The following is a 15,638-nucleotide window of genomic DNA, read 5'->3' as shown; positions in this document are numbered from 1 at the left end:
CTTTCAGTTTTAAGCTGTATTTACATGTTTAATCATCTTTTCACATCACTCATAGAAACCACACAAAATTAGTACTTTGATGAAAATTTCTGTAGTCGGATTGAGATGCCTAATTTTTATTAATATAACCAAAGTCTTTTTAAGGTTCTGAGTGAGTTTATGTGTTAAAACAAACACAACTTGCATTTTTGAGAACATTAGGATCAAAAGTAGTCAATCAGCAGCAAGCTTTGGCTGACCAATCAAAATGCACAGAGGCTAAATCTATGAGCCAATCATTGTTGTCATACCCTCTGACTATAAATAGGCATGAAAAGCATCGAGAAATTTTAATTTACTTCTGGCTGCGGGCAAGGATGAAGGCCTTTGCTTTCACCAGTAGTGAGCAGCGGCATTGCATCATTGTGCTTCATGAAAAGGGTTACTCCTGTACAGAAATAGCCAAGAGAGTGAAATCCCATTGCACCACAGTGAGCAGAGTGGTTGAAAAATATCAAGTAACTGGTTCAGTTGATGACAGGCTCCGCTCTGGAAGACTAAGAAAGTCAACAAAACAGCAAGATCAGGCTCTGCAATGCATTTCAATGGCTGACAGGAAGCTCACCTCACCTCAGATTACAAGAATTTGGGGTGAAACATGTGATGTAAAAGTGTGCACAAGCACAGCACGTCACAGACTGCTTGCCAGAGGGCTCAAGGGCTGCAGGGCTCGAAGTAAACCTTTGCTCACAGAGGCTCATCGACGTGTGTGTGGGCCAAGAAGTATGCCAAGTGGACCAACGAACAGTGGACCACGGTCATCTTCAGTGACAAGAACAATTTCTACTTGATTGGGAATCAGTGCAATAAGTATGTCAGATTTCCAGCTGAAGAATTTAGGCCGTACTGCCTGAATCTATCTGTAAAGCATCCATTGCATGTGAAGATCTGGGGCTGTATCGCTGCTTCTGGTATTGGTCGGATACAAATCATGCAGGGAATCATGAATTCCAAGCACTATGTTGAAGTCCTGGAAAAGACCATGCTTCCTTCAGCTCAGCAACTTGTAGGGAAGGACTTTTACTTCCAGGATGACAACGCTCCTTGTCATCCAGCCAAGTCTGTCCAGCAGTGGATGAAGCAGCATGGTGTTCGACTCCTGGATTGGCCGGCTCAGAGCCTGGATTTGAACCCAATTGAGAACTTGTGGACCAAGATTGGTTATGAAATAAGCAAGAAGCATCCGAAGACCAAGCAGGAGCTGATTGAATCCATTATTGCAGCCTGGCACCACATTGTCACCAAAGATCACATGCAAAGGCTAATACAGTCTATGCCGAAGCGATGCTGCCTGGTGATAAGCAATAAGGGCTGGCCAATTTCATATTAGTAACCATGTTTAGTTACCTAAATGGTCCTTTTCAGGGCCACAAACAATAAAAATGTTAACAAAACACCAGCATCAATCTTAGTAATTGCAACACATATGCCACTGGATATGCATCAGTTAATCTGTTTTCATAGTCATTGTAAGCATGCAAGAAAATTCACAATGCCCATCCAAACAGCAACAAATTTCAAAAAGCTCATGATTTTCACTTAAAAACCACCAGTATTTATTTAAATATAACAATATTTGCATAGCAGTTAGCATAAAATATCATAAAATCAATGGCCTATCCAAAAAATGTCATAAACTGTAAACCATAAAGCATGCAGGACTTTTTCACACAGCTGTATCTATCCAAAGTTGCCATATACAATACAAATTTCCCATATAGTGGCAGAATGTATTGAACTATATTATTTGATTCTCATTATTTTTAAAACAATTAGAACTTTTAATCACCCAAAATTATGATCCACAAGCTATTTAATTTACAAAACTCACCAAGAACCAACAAGGAGCCTTAAAGTGACATGCAATGCATGCATCAATTGTCAAGATGCTATCTCTGTTTTGTCTCTGAAAGGCATTTATCATTTTATTGGTCAGAATTGCCATTTTTCTCCCTTAATTGTTATCCAGTTTACTAATATTTCACAACTCAAGCATTTCCTATCATTTTACCTCCTTTACTAGTGAAGCACTTTGTGCTTAATTTCTTAATATGGCTGCTGTTAGAATATTGCAAGGGAAAAAAAGCATCTTCCATTTCATATTTCATTTGGTGCCCTGTTCCATCCCCAATACAGTTAGTTTACTAAAACTCAAACATCATGTGAACAGAAACTTCTAGAACAATTTGTTTCATGTTTGTTCTTCATTTATGGAACCTATTCCGAATTTTATACAGAAAAAGGGGGAATGGGGCAATTGTAAAATTGTGAACTCAATGCATCTCAGAATACATATTACCATTTTTAATTTAAAGTTTCTTCAGAGCTACATTTATTTTACATTGCTTCTGGAGTTTCTTCTGGCATGTTCAGTATGCACCGTAAGAGATTTTGGCAATAAGGTGCAAAGCCTTGATGAGGAAAGGTGCATTATTCCCGATTCCCAGAATAGGACATAATGCACTACTTTTACTCTTAATATTTAAACTATTTTATATCTAAAATATCCATTTATATCTAAAATAACTAAAACCTCCAAGGTCTCTTCCAACTCTGTTGTATCTATACAACTCAGCTCCCAAGATAGTCCTTTCTATTCTCAGTATTTCCACAGATGCACTTTCAAGTTTCCCTCATATGAATTTATTTCATTCATCAGATGGTGAATATATTTTATAAATGCTTGTTTGATAATACAGTTAATTAACCTTTGGTATTTTCTTTTATAGAAAGCTTTCTTTGTTTCTCCCTTACAAAGCATATTAAACGATCTTATATAATATAGAATTAGCAATTAACAGAAAACAGAATTACACTGTTCAGTCCTTCAACACAGGATAACCACTGACTTCAATGACTTAAAATATAAGTTGGGAGCACTGATTGATGATAAGGCCACCACAGCCGTTATCCATGTGCACTCAATCCTAAGAAAAGCTGCCAAGGAGGGCTGTGAATTTGATCATTGCAAAACAAAAAGTTGATTCCCTAAAAATCTTTCCACCTAAAAGAGAAAAAAAATCCCTATAGGTTTTCCCTTGTGAGTGGAAAAATATCTAGGGGACCCTAAGAAAAGCCGCCCAAGGAAAGACAACATTCTCCTCACTAAGTCAGTTTGGTCCAGTCTGCAAATTTCTGTAACTGCTTCAAATAAGATCAAGTTTTAGTGCTTTTTGAAAAGAATGTGTTTTAACATTTCAAAAATCCAAAAAAAGGGAGAAAGCTAAAACACTACCTCATTATCCAAAAAGATATGCCATTTATCTTTTTTTTTTAAAAAAAAATTAAATTTGTTTTCATTGTCTCTAGACTGAACAGCTGCTCAGTTTCTCAGTTTTAAACTGAACAAAGTTCAGTTTAAGAAAGCCAAGCTTGGCCCTGGGGTTCTAAACCATAACTTTCTCTTACCTTAAGTTCAGTAGCCTGAACTGAATTCTACATAATCTTCTGCCAAATCCAGTGCCACTTGGTTTAACTTTCCATTGCCAGCAGGAATAAAAGTCAGTTCCCGTTACTGAGCTAATCTTGGTGTGGTCTTAGCATTAAAAGGAGTTTTTGTGGGAGTTAAGTACAAGTAGTCCTTGACTTACGATCACAACTGAGCCCAAGATTTCCACTGCTAAGCAAGGCAGCTATTAAGTGAGAGTTTTGTCCCATTTTACAATCTTTTTGGTCACAGTTGTTAAGTGAATCAGTATAGTTATTAAGTGAACCATGCAGTCGTTAAGTGTTATCTGGTTTCCCCCATTGATTTTGCTTGCTGGAAGATAGTTGGGAAAGTTACAAATGGTGATCACATGACCCTGGGACAGTGCAACCATCATAATCACATGCCAGTTTCAAGCACACAAATTTTGATCACGTGATTATGGGGATGGCTGCAACAGTCATAAATGTGAAAACCAGTCGTAAGTCACCTTTTTTCAAATTGTCAGAGGACTACTTGTAAATGCCAAGCTAAGAATACTGGAAGATGAAAGTTAAATTAAATACTAATGGTGCAGATCTTTATACTGTTCTAAAAGAAAATGTATAGGCAGGTATAACAATTGTGCAATATGCAGTTTCAAAAGGTTCACCAGTTCAGAGTTCAATAAGTTGTATCCATTATATGTATTACTGGTTTGCATATACATCATATATCACACAATGTAATTAAAATTCGTTGATACAGATTGTGTACAATCCATCCATCCTTCCAACCAACCAACTTTGCTGTAGTGATTGACACAGAGCCTGTCATAAAACAGCCATTTTCTTTTTGGGGCATCCATGTAAGCCTGAAAGTAGTGTCTTTTTTCAGGTGTCCACTGAAGCCTGAAAAGGACTAGGGTGTTTTAATTGGTAGTAGATGGTTGCTGTGTTTGCATGAGGTCTGGAGCATAAGCCTACTGTATAAGATGTGTGCGCTCCTTGAATTGTAAATACACTACAAATAACTAAGTGTGCTTTCAATATAAAAAAGCAAAGTATTCAAATATGTCATATTTGAAATCAGATATATTTGAGTAACCAGTAATTTAGCAAATGCTGAGATACTTATATAACATTTGCTTTCCCCTGTCCTTTGTTTAAGTAGACAGAGCTACATCACTGGAATAAGCAAAAGAATTTAAAACAATAAAAATGTTGAAAGTTACCCTTCTTGGACAGTAGGAAGCATTAAATTCATCTCCAATACGCCGTAATTCCTGTGCAATCCATATTTCTGGCTGCATATCCTCAGGTATTGGCCGTGACTGCCATCTGGAAGCTGTATCAAAACAAAGCAAAAAAAAAATTGTTTTTTTACACTTCCAAAAAGTTTTCCATATCCATTCCCCACAGCGCCTGTGCACTCAATAATTTCACTACTTATTTTTCTTAAAGCTATAATAATAATCTAATAAAAATACAGAGAGAACACTAATTATATAAAGATGTCATCATGGTATCTATGATTATATTTTATATTAAGGCTGTATGATCTCTCTCTATTCCTTTATTCATTATTATCAACTGAATCTATTAAATTGTAGTTTTTTTCACCTAAAGTAGTAGTAAATTGTGTAAAGCTATGCCTGTGGATTTTAACATACTTTCTACTCAGCTAGGATCAGATTCTTTTACAAACAGTTCAAGAGTACTCCAACAGCTACCTGGGAAATCGAACTTTAAAATACCAGTAAAATAGTACACAGATAGTATTCGACTTAGACCACAACTGAACCCAAAATTTCTGTTGCTAAATGAGAAAGTTAAGTAAATTTTGCCTCATTTTATGACTTTCTTGCCACAATTGTTAATTGAATAACTGCAACTGGTAAGTTAGTAACATGGTTTTTAAGTGAATCTTGACTATGCAAAAGGTGGTCATGTGATCCTAGGACACTGAAATCTTCATGAATGAAGGTCAGTTGCCAAGCATCTGAATTTTGATCATGTGACCATGGGGATGCTACAACAGTAAGTGTGAAAAACGGTCATAAGTCACTTTTTTCAGTGCTGTTGTAACTTTCAACGATCACTAAATGAGGTGTTTCAAGTTGAGGACTACCTGTATAAAGAATCACACCAAAAAAAAATCCCATACAATTAAAACAGAATAAAAATACCAGAGGATTATCTCCCCCAGGTGATGAAATTTACAACATGTTACTTTATATTCCGATACCATGCTTATTTCTATCCCAATTCCCTCACAGGTCATAAATAACAGTAGCACTTCTATCTGTCATTTCTCTGATAATTTCCAAACAGCACATATTAACATTACCTCTGGATTAAACATTAGGTGATGATTGAATTTATGATTGTTCTCTGCCCATGGTCACTTGTTTGAAATGGACACCTACAGAAATAAATATTGATGCCAGGCTGTGTAATCATGCAAAATCTGAGGATTAGTTTCTCATATAAGCCAGCATTGCAGAGATGCTGTTAAAGGGCTGCATATCAAAATATTAGTATGTACTAAACTTCATTCCTTGCATATAAGCGACCAGCTAGGATTTGTTATAGCTTCCTATTATTAGCAAATTGTGAGATGGTTGAGACCAGGTTAACAGCTGTCTTCCAAATTATGTTTAAATGCACTCTTGTCAAAGGTCAAGGAGCAAGAAGCTGCTGCTTTCTGCTCTGGAGTAAATTTACTTTAGAAGATGTCAAGCAGTTTAAGCTCAAGCATTATATAGTCCCTTAAATTATGATCTTTGTTACTTGTTATTTAACAACTATTCGAAGTAATGATAGCCTCCAAAAGGTAGTTACAACCTTAACAATTGCCCCCATGACCATATGATCGCAATTGGCATATTGATCAAGCACTTGGCAATCAGGGGTGTCAAGCTCACCTAGTTGCGGCGACATCACGTGACATATTGTGACTATTTTCCCCTTCGCTAAATCGGGCATGGGGGTGTCCAGCACATGACACATCTGGCCCATTGGCCAGGAGTTTGACAGCTCTGCCCTAAGTTCATACATCACACTAAATGTGGTCCTTTTTTGGGGCTCAATACAAGATATCCTTGTCCAGCAACTGCAATTAGTTCTAGTGACTTAATCATTAAGCAAAGTAGTCACTAAGTGAAAAATCACATGATTTTTACTTTTCCTTTACTTCATAGGGTTGGAAACATACAATCCCTAAACAGCTGGGTGAGTCCAAATGGCGGAGAAGGTTTCCAGAACTTGACTCATGAGGAAGCCAGGTAAAAGGGAAATCTTATAGCTCTTTTCCTTTGGAATGCTCACCCTGGGGCTAGGGTAATTAGCAAGAAGAGAATTAATATCTGTATACATTCACTGGGGAGGAAAAGATTACCTCAGAGTAAGCAGTTACATAATGCGGAATAGACCTTGAAAGAAATGCTCTTGATAATGCAAAACACTAGCCATTTAAGAGGCAAACAAAAGTCTTTTAGTGTCAGACACAGCCTCAACTGAGCCTGAAGGTTATAATCAAGTAATTAAGACCACAGAGCTGAACTTGTTAACCTGTGTACCACACAGGTTTTTAGCACTTTTTAGGGATGTGTTGCAGTTCAGGAATAGATAGTCTCTTTAGGCAATATCTCTGCTCTGTGGAGGGTGAGGAGGAAAAAAAGGGGTCAGGTACAAGGTAACAGGTACTAACGTGACCGAGAGATGCTGCACTGGCTATAAATGTAGGCACTGGTCACAAAGATAATGGCTGCTGTCTGAAGCAGTCCCTAAATGAGGATAAGCTGTTCAGGAATCCAGCTACCATTATCTGTAAACTATGGCTGTTATTGTTTAGTCACTAAGCTATGTCCAATTCTTCATGACTCCACGGACCAGTGGACCATAGCCCAGCAGGTCTCCCTGTCCTTCACTGTCTCCTGGAGTTTGCCCCAAATGTTTCATGGGTATTATATTTGAATCTACTCAATGGAGTACACCAGAGGTGTCAAATTCATGGCCTGGATGCATCACACACTGTCCACTCCCACACTCGGTTTAGCAAAGGGGAAGGGTTGTGATACGTCACATGATGCCATGAGTTTGACACCCCTAGTGTAAACCATGTCTAAACATAATCTATGATGTACAAGAGGCAATCTTAATTGTTTTGAGATGCATATATGTTTTTACTAGACATCTGAAAAACAAAGGGATCTTCAAATGAAATATGTACTTTTAATTCCATCATATCAGGACTTTATCATTTACATTTGTAGAGAGAGTTCCACACATCAAGCTCTTGGGTCATTCTTGATGTAGGTAAATAAAAGTTTATATCCTTCTTAGGACAAAAACAGTGCTTGGAATCTAACTGTTTGTCATTAGATATGATGAGGAAGAAAAGTACTGCCTGGCAATTACTTGCATGTATTAATGTAAGAGTGCTGATAACATTATCATGAAGCTGCAGTGTCTCATAACAAATTTCAGTGATGTCAAAACAATACTTGTGTCATAATGCAATTTCATAATTTGTATCATAACCTCCATTGCAACTACACATCTTGTTATTTGCTCCCCATATTACTCAATTCCTATGCCTTTGAACTCTTCCTAGTTCTATGATTCTGGTCTAACATCTTCCGCCAACAAAAATGAATGGAGAATATAAGCAAGTATTACAGCTCTGTTTATACAAATTATTCCACAAACCTGGCATTAAAAACTTTAAAAGGATCATAAGGGAATATCCATAATTCTCAATCTCACAACAATCATTTGCAGAGCAGTGAAAATGTTAAGCAAATGTGCCTGGCTCCAAACTGGGTGGAAACTTTATTTCAGAGCCAAACTAACATTTCATTGGTCTACAAATGTATTGTTTTCACATTATAGTTGAGAAAGACTATTATCAAGTTTCAAAATAAAAGTTTACATCAGAGTCAATTTTAATAAGTTGCTTAGTAAGCTGAAATTCTTCTTGCGATGCTGGTTGACTCAATTCCTAATTTTTCAATCATTTTAAAGGAAAACTAGCATAATTCATTATATCTGAGGAGAGGCTTTCTACAATTATATTACAATGCCATTTTTCTTACCTAAAATTAAACTATTTAACTCTAATTTGGTCATCATACCTGTAGAGGTAATTGTATACTAATAGTACCATCATAGAAATCTCAAAATGTTCAACAGTGGAGGAATGGAAAGGACAAAGCAAAGTAGCATTTAGCAGTGTTTGCAGGCTTAGGCTGATTTTGATGTAATGAAAAAAACAGCATCAGTGCTGCAAGCTCTGCGCATTCATGCAATATCAAAAGGGGTGGGGCTTGCATCACAACAACACAATACTAAGATTTTTTTGGTCTGATCCTCCTGTGGGACACCTTAGAATACTTGTATTCCTTGAACTACTTCAGAGTGTTCTCTTCCAAGTTTTGAATCTATTCAGTTGCACTAGCTAACAAATGTCTATGTATCAAGAGATGTTGACTGGGCCATTCATGATCACATTGAAACAAACATCATTAGTAGATTTTTGGATGAAAATGCAGAGAGAATAGGAACTTAAGTGAAAGGACACTGAAGATCTTCATAGCTTTTGCTTCAGCACATAGAACAACCAAACTCACATAAAAACCAAAACTGATGTTATTGAAACAGGCTAAATGTTATGCAAACTTTTAAAGATTTTTTTCAAACAAAAACACTCCAGACATTGACAAAATATACCAACGTATATACAAACTCATACTTTCCATTATAATGGTTAACCAATGCATTATGTAAAAATAATGGAGGGGAAAGCATTAATGATGTTTTATTTCAGTATACACTTTATTTCCCCCCTCCTTTTTAAATGAAACTATCATAGGATTATTTTATTAAAAATAATCCTACTTGCTGTTCTGTTACTCGCATTTGAATTAATAACACATAAAAATGGTTGTTCCCAAATCTAACCCAAATATATCAGATCTACTAACTAGTACTTCCCCTGGTAGTACAGAGCTATGTATAAGAAAATCCCAAACTATAAAATGCCACTCAAGCAAGTTCCAACACCAATGTAGTATTCAAGTTACGTACGTGATATCTAGTGCCAGCCAAAATATTTTGATGCCTGAGGCAGAAAATTGGCAAAGTAGAAATTAGAGCAGAATCAAATCTTAGAGCAACCTTGGCCAAAAATAATACTACTATTTCTGCCAATGGGAATGTGTATAGTGATAGGTGCCTCAGCAGTCTGAGAAATAAAGTATAGCTTCAAAAATGTCATCCCATGATCTGTTTATAAGCAACTCAGAGATTTCTGGATGAAATTAGACCAAGAAAATAGTATCACTTCGCAATTATTATTGTGGCATCTAATTTAAGTAGTAGAAAGGACTCTTCAAAAAGAACAAAATTGTTAAAAATTTAAAATATTATAGTATGCAGTGTTAAAATATAAGGACAATGTAGGTTATTTCATTAGATTTGGGCAAAAACTAATCAGTGAAGTTTTTCATTAGGGGAAAAAAGGCAATGATTTACACTGTTCTAATTATATAGTGAGATTTCTGCATATTACATAGAAATCAAAATATACCAAGAACCCGAGGATCAGAAATTGAGAGCCACCTGCTTAAGCTTTGTATGTTACTTGACAAGATGTTAGTTTCACATAACAAGACAAAAGCAGACGTGTTCAACTAGCTACCAAAATCATATAAACATATAATGGGACCTATGGGACTACAAAGGTATAAAAAAGCCTTAATTGATTCTAAGTTTCTGTAAGTCAAGAAATTAATATAAATGTTTCATGTGGTTAACCATGAAATCAATCTGAGGTTTTCATAAAGGACTTTCTGTGGGGCTGCAAGATCAAAAAGATTAGGAGTGTCAAGTCATTTAGTTATGCAAAATAGAAATACATTTTCAAGTCATAATATCCATTCAGAATACTAAAGCTACACTTAAACAATGGATATGATGTCATACTACCTCATTGAGAAAAATGCAATTGCTGTAAAGATGTCCATCATGCACTACAATGTATCTCTCTTCTTCCTAGTTTTCAGGATAGCCACAACCCAAAAAAAGTTTGAAATATGTCTACATCACCACTCTCATAAAGATTGTCACCGTAATAAATGTTTTAGTAAAATTCTGGTTAATTTTAATAAAGGTTGCATAGACAATATTTAAACATCTAACACACCGTTCTGCCAAGCTTAATTAACTTAAAGGAGTTATTTCTAGCTTATCTTCTCTATTGCCATAATCCCTTCCTGATCTGCCAATCTCTAAATCACTTTTGTGCAGGTATCTTGTATTAAAAACATTTGCACTGTATAATATATAAACCTGTGTCAAGTGAGGAATTTCCTGGAAATGTCAGGGAATGGTCCTTGAAATACTTCTGAGATACTTCCAATCTCATGCAAGAGAAATGCAGAAGATAGTATGTAATCATTTCACTTGCATGCTATTAAAAACTACAGTCATGACAAAAAATAGAATTGGAACATACACCCTATGTCAAGAATTTAGGAGACTTGTGAGCATCTGTATTTTATTTTGAAAGGTGCTTAGGATTTCGTTGATATAGTGATACTAATATAGTGGAAAAGAAATTAAGATCCCATATATGAGATCTTTTATTTTTTTAAAAAGTGTTTTGTTTCCTCCCTCACCCCCCACAAAAACCCCAAAGCTGCTGCTGCTGCTGTGGAGAAGCACAGGTGTTCCACACAAACAAGGCATTGCTAATACAAGCTCAGAAAACCCAATAGGAAAGCAGTAAAACCTATTTGTACTAAACTTACCCAAAAAATCAACAGTTGATCCATTATAACCAATCTCTCAATATAACAAATAATACAACTACATAGTTCTCAATCCGATTAAGAACGTAACAAGAAAGAATGGGTGCAGGCATGCAAGTAACTTGGAGAAAACAGAGCACAGGAATCTTTCAACATTCTTAGCATAATGAATTGCTATACACATATGGGCAACAGTCGCATTAATCGGAGGCAACACACTGAACAGCTGCTGGAATTTGATGCTACAGTAATCTGAGAAATGGAGCTGAACTCTTCATGCTTTGGGAATGAATTGCATACTTTCTTTTACCAACCCTTACAGGTTATTTACATCTCTTTAATCTCATAAATATACTTCAATCAAAATATAGAGGACATTAAAAGCAGTTTTTAAAATATTCACAAAATATTAATATATAATAAATTTTGCTTTAAAGTTCCTATTAGGAAACGGAGATTCTTTCATTCAACCAAATCACACGCTAAGAGCCAAAAATATGGTGGAGTGATTTAGAAACACAGGAAACTAAATGTAAAAATTATTTTAAACACATTTGACTCATTTCAAAGACAGCATGAAAAGCACAGAATCAATATGAAACTAGTTTACTATGCTAGAAAGCCCTTTATACCGTATAGGACTAAGAGATAAAATTCTTAGAATATATCTATATGATAAAGTGGTCTGTTTGAACAATATTGTGAATGAATCAATGTCTTAAGAAAACAAAATGTTCATACAACATCTTCCTGGTCTTCAGCTGCTCTGAAAAAAAATTTTTTGCTTACATTCTCCCCCTCATAAATGTTACACTGATTCTAAAAATGTACATATTTTGAAACTCCAGGAAATACAACTAAAAGCTCATATTTCTCATCAGAGCATTAGGAATTAGCATCTCCTACGGCACTACTGTATTTGAAAGATTCTTTATCACAAATATAAACATAATGCGAAGAGATAAAAATTATAACCAGCTAAGTATTATTTGTTCAAATATTCTTTTGTTTCTTTGCAAGGATTCTTTTATTACAGGCATGGCCACATGTACTTCATTTCATATTAATCTATATACTACTAAAACTCTTATGTATGTAATTTTTAACTGGGTGAAACAGTACATCATAGAGTTTTAAACCAAGGTTGTCTCAAATGGATTAACTTAACAGAATGTGTTCAAAATCCAGGATCCTTAATTCCCATGCAATGGAAATTTGGCAAATTTTATTAAACATTTTATGACATAATTAAAAATAATATATTTTGTAAAGTCAACTCCTGAAGTTTGACTGTGCTATACAATTCAACATGGGCTATTTTTCAAGACAGATATATTTCTAAATATCTCCCTCAACTTTTAAGAATTTTTCAAATACATGATAAGCTCTGCCACTGTTGAAGGCATTGAGGAATCTGATAAGGAAATATCTCTGGAACGTGACCCACGGGTCACAAATTGTCTAGTAATCATAAAAGCACTGGGTGTATTAAACTCTTCAACTATTCAAACAGGTTTTGAATGTTGGCTGGAATGTTTGAAATATTTTACTATGTAACACTGTTGGTGTAGCAAATAGCTAATTATTATACTGAATTTGAAAATTACATTGTACAAAGCATAGATTTCCATAATCAAGCACAAATGCTAGATATAACTATTTACTTTTTGTTCACTTCAAAGTCATTATTAAGCATCTAAATCAAATACGATGCCAGTCATTTCAAACACTTGAGAAACTGGAGCATCATCTTCTTTACAGGATGAAAATCCTAGTAAGAATCTAATTATATTGTTTTGCAAGTCAATTAGTCACAGTAGAGCAGCTGAGATAAACAGGTAAAATAAATTACCAACTTTTTCTTTTATCCAGTCTCATTTTTCACCTCTACAAAACAATTCAAGAAACAGAGTTGGCACAGAGGTACTTCAGCTACTACGCACAAAGCAAGTACGTTTGTGCTTCCAATTGTCAACACAGACTGAATTGGAGTCAGAAGGACCTCTAGTGAATTTCAGGAAGTGTAGCAACAGCAACCCGGGAATAAAAAGAAAACCCTGCCAGGAGTTTCCTTATGCAAGCTATAACCAATTCAAACCAGAAGCAGTTACTTCTAACTGCAAAAATGATTTTTTTTAATAGAAGCAGAACTGTGAGAAAAAAAACATATATTACAAAAGGATTATCTATAATGCAAAAACCATTTAGGTGTAAATTTTTCACCAACTTGAAATCTATGCCAATAGTTCAGCTGTTGATCAAGGATGTTCACAGAACAGAATCCTGAATAAATACATAAAAGAATATAATATCATTCATGTTTTTCATGGCCCTTGTATAATAAAAAGTTTAGTGCCAATTTTTTAAAGAATATAATCTGTGTTCACCAGGTATTATTTAGGCAATCTACAGAAATAAGAACATATAAATAGTGTGCATCTCATAGCTGTGTTTTTAAAAACAAAATATCTTTTCCCTTGTTCATCACGTACAAAGTGATCAATATAATTTGGCATAAACAGTATGTCATCTTGATGTGACGATTGCTCCTTCTGTGAAAGTAGGCATTCTTTTTAGTAAGCTTGTTAAACTTGCAATAATCTCAGAAAACAAACTAAATGGGCAGCAATATAAAAAACAAACTTCCTTTTTGTCTCAATTAATTACACCTTCAGCATAATTGTGTAGTTTAGTGTAATTACTTATTCTTTCTTTTGTCATTTCAAATGACTTTTCAATATTCAATTGATTCATAGTATATTTGTATCTCAATTAGTATCATCATTTGAAGCACTATTTCCTATTGAAAATAGGAAAGCAATGTGTTTATATTTAAAACATTTCAAACACAGTATCAGTTTTACCTGAAATATGAAGATTACATAAATTGCACAGTTTAAATAAACCTCCACCTTCATCATTTTAAACTCACATGTAAACTTTGCCTGAAGTTGCAAAAAAAAAGATGATATTCAGAACTTTTAAAACAAATGACACAAGAATAAAAACTCATCATAAATGAACATAATTAAAATTCATAATCCCTGTTACTTAAGTGAAAGATGTGCACTTAACTTGACTAGTTAATTCTAAATGGTTTATTCTGCATAATTTGTCATACATAGGTAACAAATAATAAACCGTGTTTAAGGTATCAAAAGTCATTTGTTAGAGGTTTTCTGCAAAAAATTTTTTTAGCACAGATAACTTTTTTAAAAACTTTACATTAAAACAACAAAAAATCAAGTTGTAGATTTAAAGGCAGAAAGAGATCCTAAGAACTGGCTCCTAATAATAAAACTACAGGTACATATAAAAGCTAGGACAAGATCAAATCTGTCATTTTGTACTTCTAAGCTATCTCCTTTGAAGTTTTTAAAAACCACACTGTAAGACTTGACAATCTTCACAAATCACTAGTGATTTTGCACGGCTTATAGTAATCATTGGTTTGAAATTATTTAGAGTTAGTTTTTGAATTTCATAAAAAGATGCCATTAGTTTTCAATTAATGTTTTCAAAACTCATTTGCCTATATTCATTTTTAAAGAAATTTGTAAACTAAAACATCTATCTGAAGAATAATTGTTGATTGCCAGGACCCATCCACACTATGTCTTACATACTCTATAAATCGTATATTGATAGAAAGCCATTTTCCTGGTCTTCTGAACTTCAACATACACTAATTTTTGTTCTCCTACACTATTTCTAGAATATCTGCAGAAGGTGGGCTTGACATAACAGAAGTCCTTATGTCTCCCAAATAATTATCTGAAACTGTTTATGTTCTGTAGAAACTTAATTTATCAAGAATATCAAACTCTTCAACTTAGAAAATAAACTCTTACATCCTTAAAAATCCTATGTGTACTGTCCACAGCATACATCTTATTGAACTTAACAACCCTAGCATCTGTACAATATTTAAGATCATTTTTCATTAAACAAAATCTGTACAAAATGGGTACTGAGCCCATCTGCACAGTACCATCACAGAACTATGGAGTTCAAAAAGTTCATGTGGTTGAACACTCCCTAATGTTGTGGAAAACCAATTAGACCATCCATGAGAGTGGTTCATCCAGAGATGAAGAACCCACAACACCATAAGTAAACTACTTCTTTGTTCTTGGCAGGGTCCACTTTTTTCAGAATAATTGAGTGCTGATCAATCAACTGAGAAAGGAAGTGACAGACCAGCTTGTCACCTGAGGCAGACATAGAGTACTGCAGGGACCGATCCCAAATCACCCAAAATAGCTTTCACACCAAAGACGGAACTAGAATTCACAGCTGCCTGATTTCTAGCCTGGTGCCTTAATCGCCAGACTAAACTGGCTCTCCAAAGTAACTATTCCACATTTATACTATTTCACC

The 15,638-nt window shown here is 34.9% G+C and overlaps 2 protein-coding genes across 8 annotated transcripts in view; one reads left to right on the top strand and one right to left on the bottom strand.

The window, feature by feature from the left end:
* Positions 1–15,638, top strand: part of LOC113420537 (uncharacterized) — a 223,495-nt gene that overhangs the window by 170,075 nt on the left and 37,782 nt on the right. For 2 of the 3 annotated variants that reach the window (XM_087962032.1, XM_087962029.1), the window contains exon 5: positions 6,648–6,731. In XM_087962032.1, coding sequence (XP_087818158.1) covers positions 6,648–6,731 — 84 coding nt within the window. Of the gene's footprint in view, positions 1–6,647; positions 6,732–13,130; positions 13,300–15,638 lie in introns of those variants that run through there. The other variant, XM_087962026.1, reaches the window with a different exon arrangement.
* Positions 1–15,638, bottom strand: part of BCL2L11 (BCL2 like 11) — a 37,547-nt gene that overhangs the window by 11,598 nt on the left and 10,311 nt on the right. For all 5 annotated transcript variants that reach the window (XM_026684215.2, XM_087962017.1, XM_026684222.2 and 2 more), the window contains exon 3: positions 4,680–4,792. In XM_026684215.2, coding sequence (XP_026540000.1) covers positions 4,680–4,792 — 113 coding nt within the window. The remainder of the gene's footprint in view (positions 1–4,679; positions 4,793–15,638) is intronic.

This window comes from Notechis scutatus, chromosome 1, assembly GCF_049901735.1.
Source record: "Notechis scutatus isolate UNSWTSFEM ecotype Mainland chromosome 1, rNotScu1.2, whole genome shotgun sequence".
Lineage (NCBI taxonomy): Eukaryota > Metazoa > Chordata > Lepidosauria > Squamata > Elapidae > Notechis > Notechis scutatus.
The sequence above is the reverse complement of the archived record's forward strand: the minus strand, read 5'-3'. Positions and strand labels throughout refer to the sequence as shown.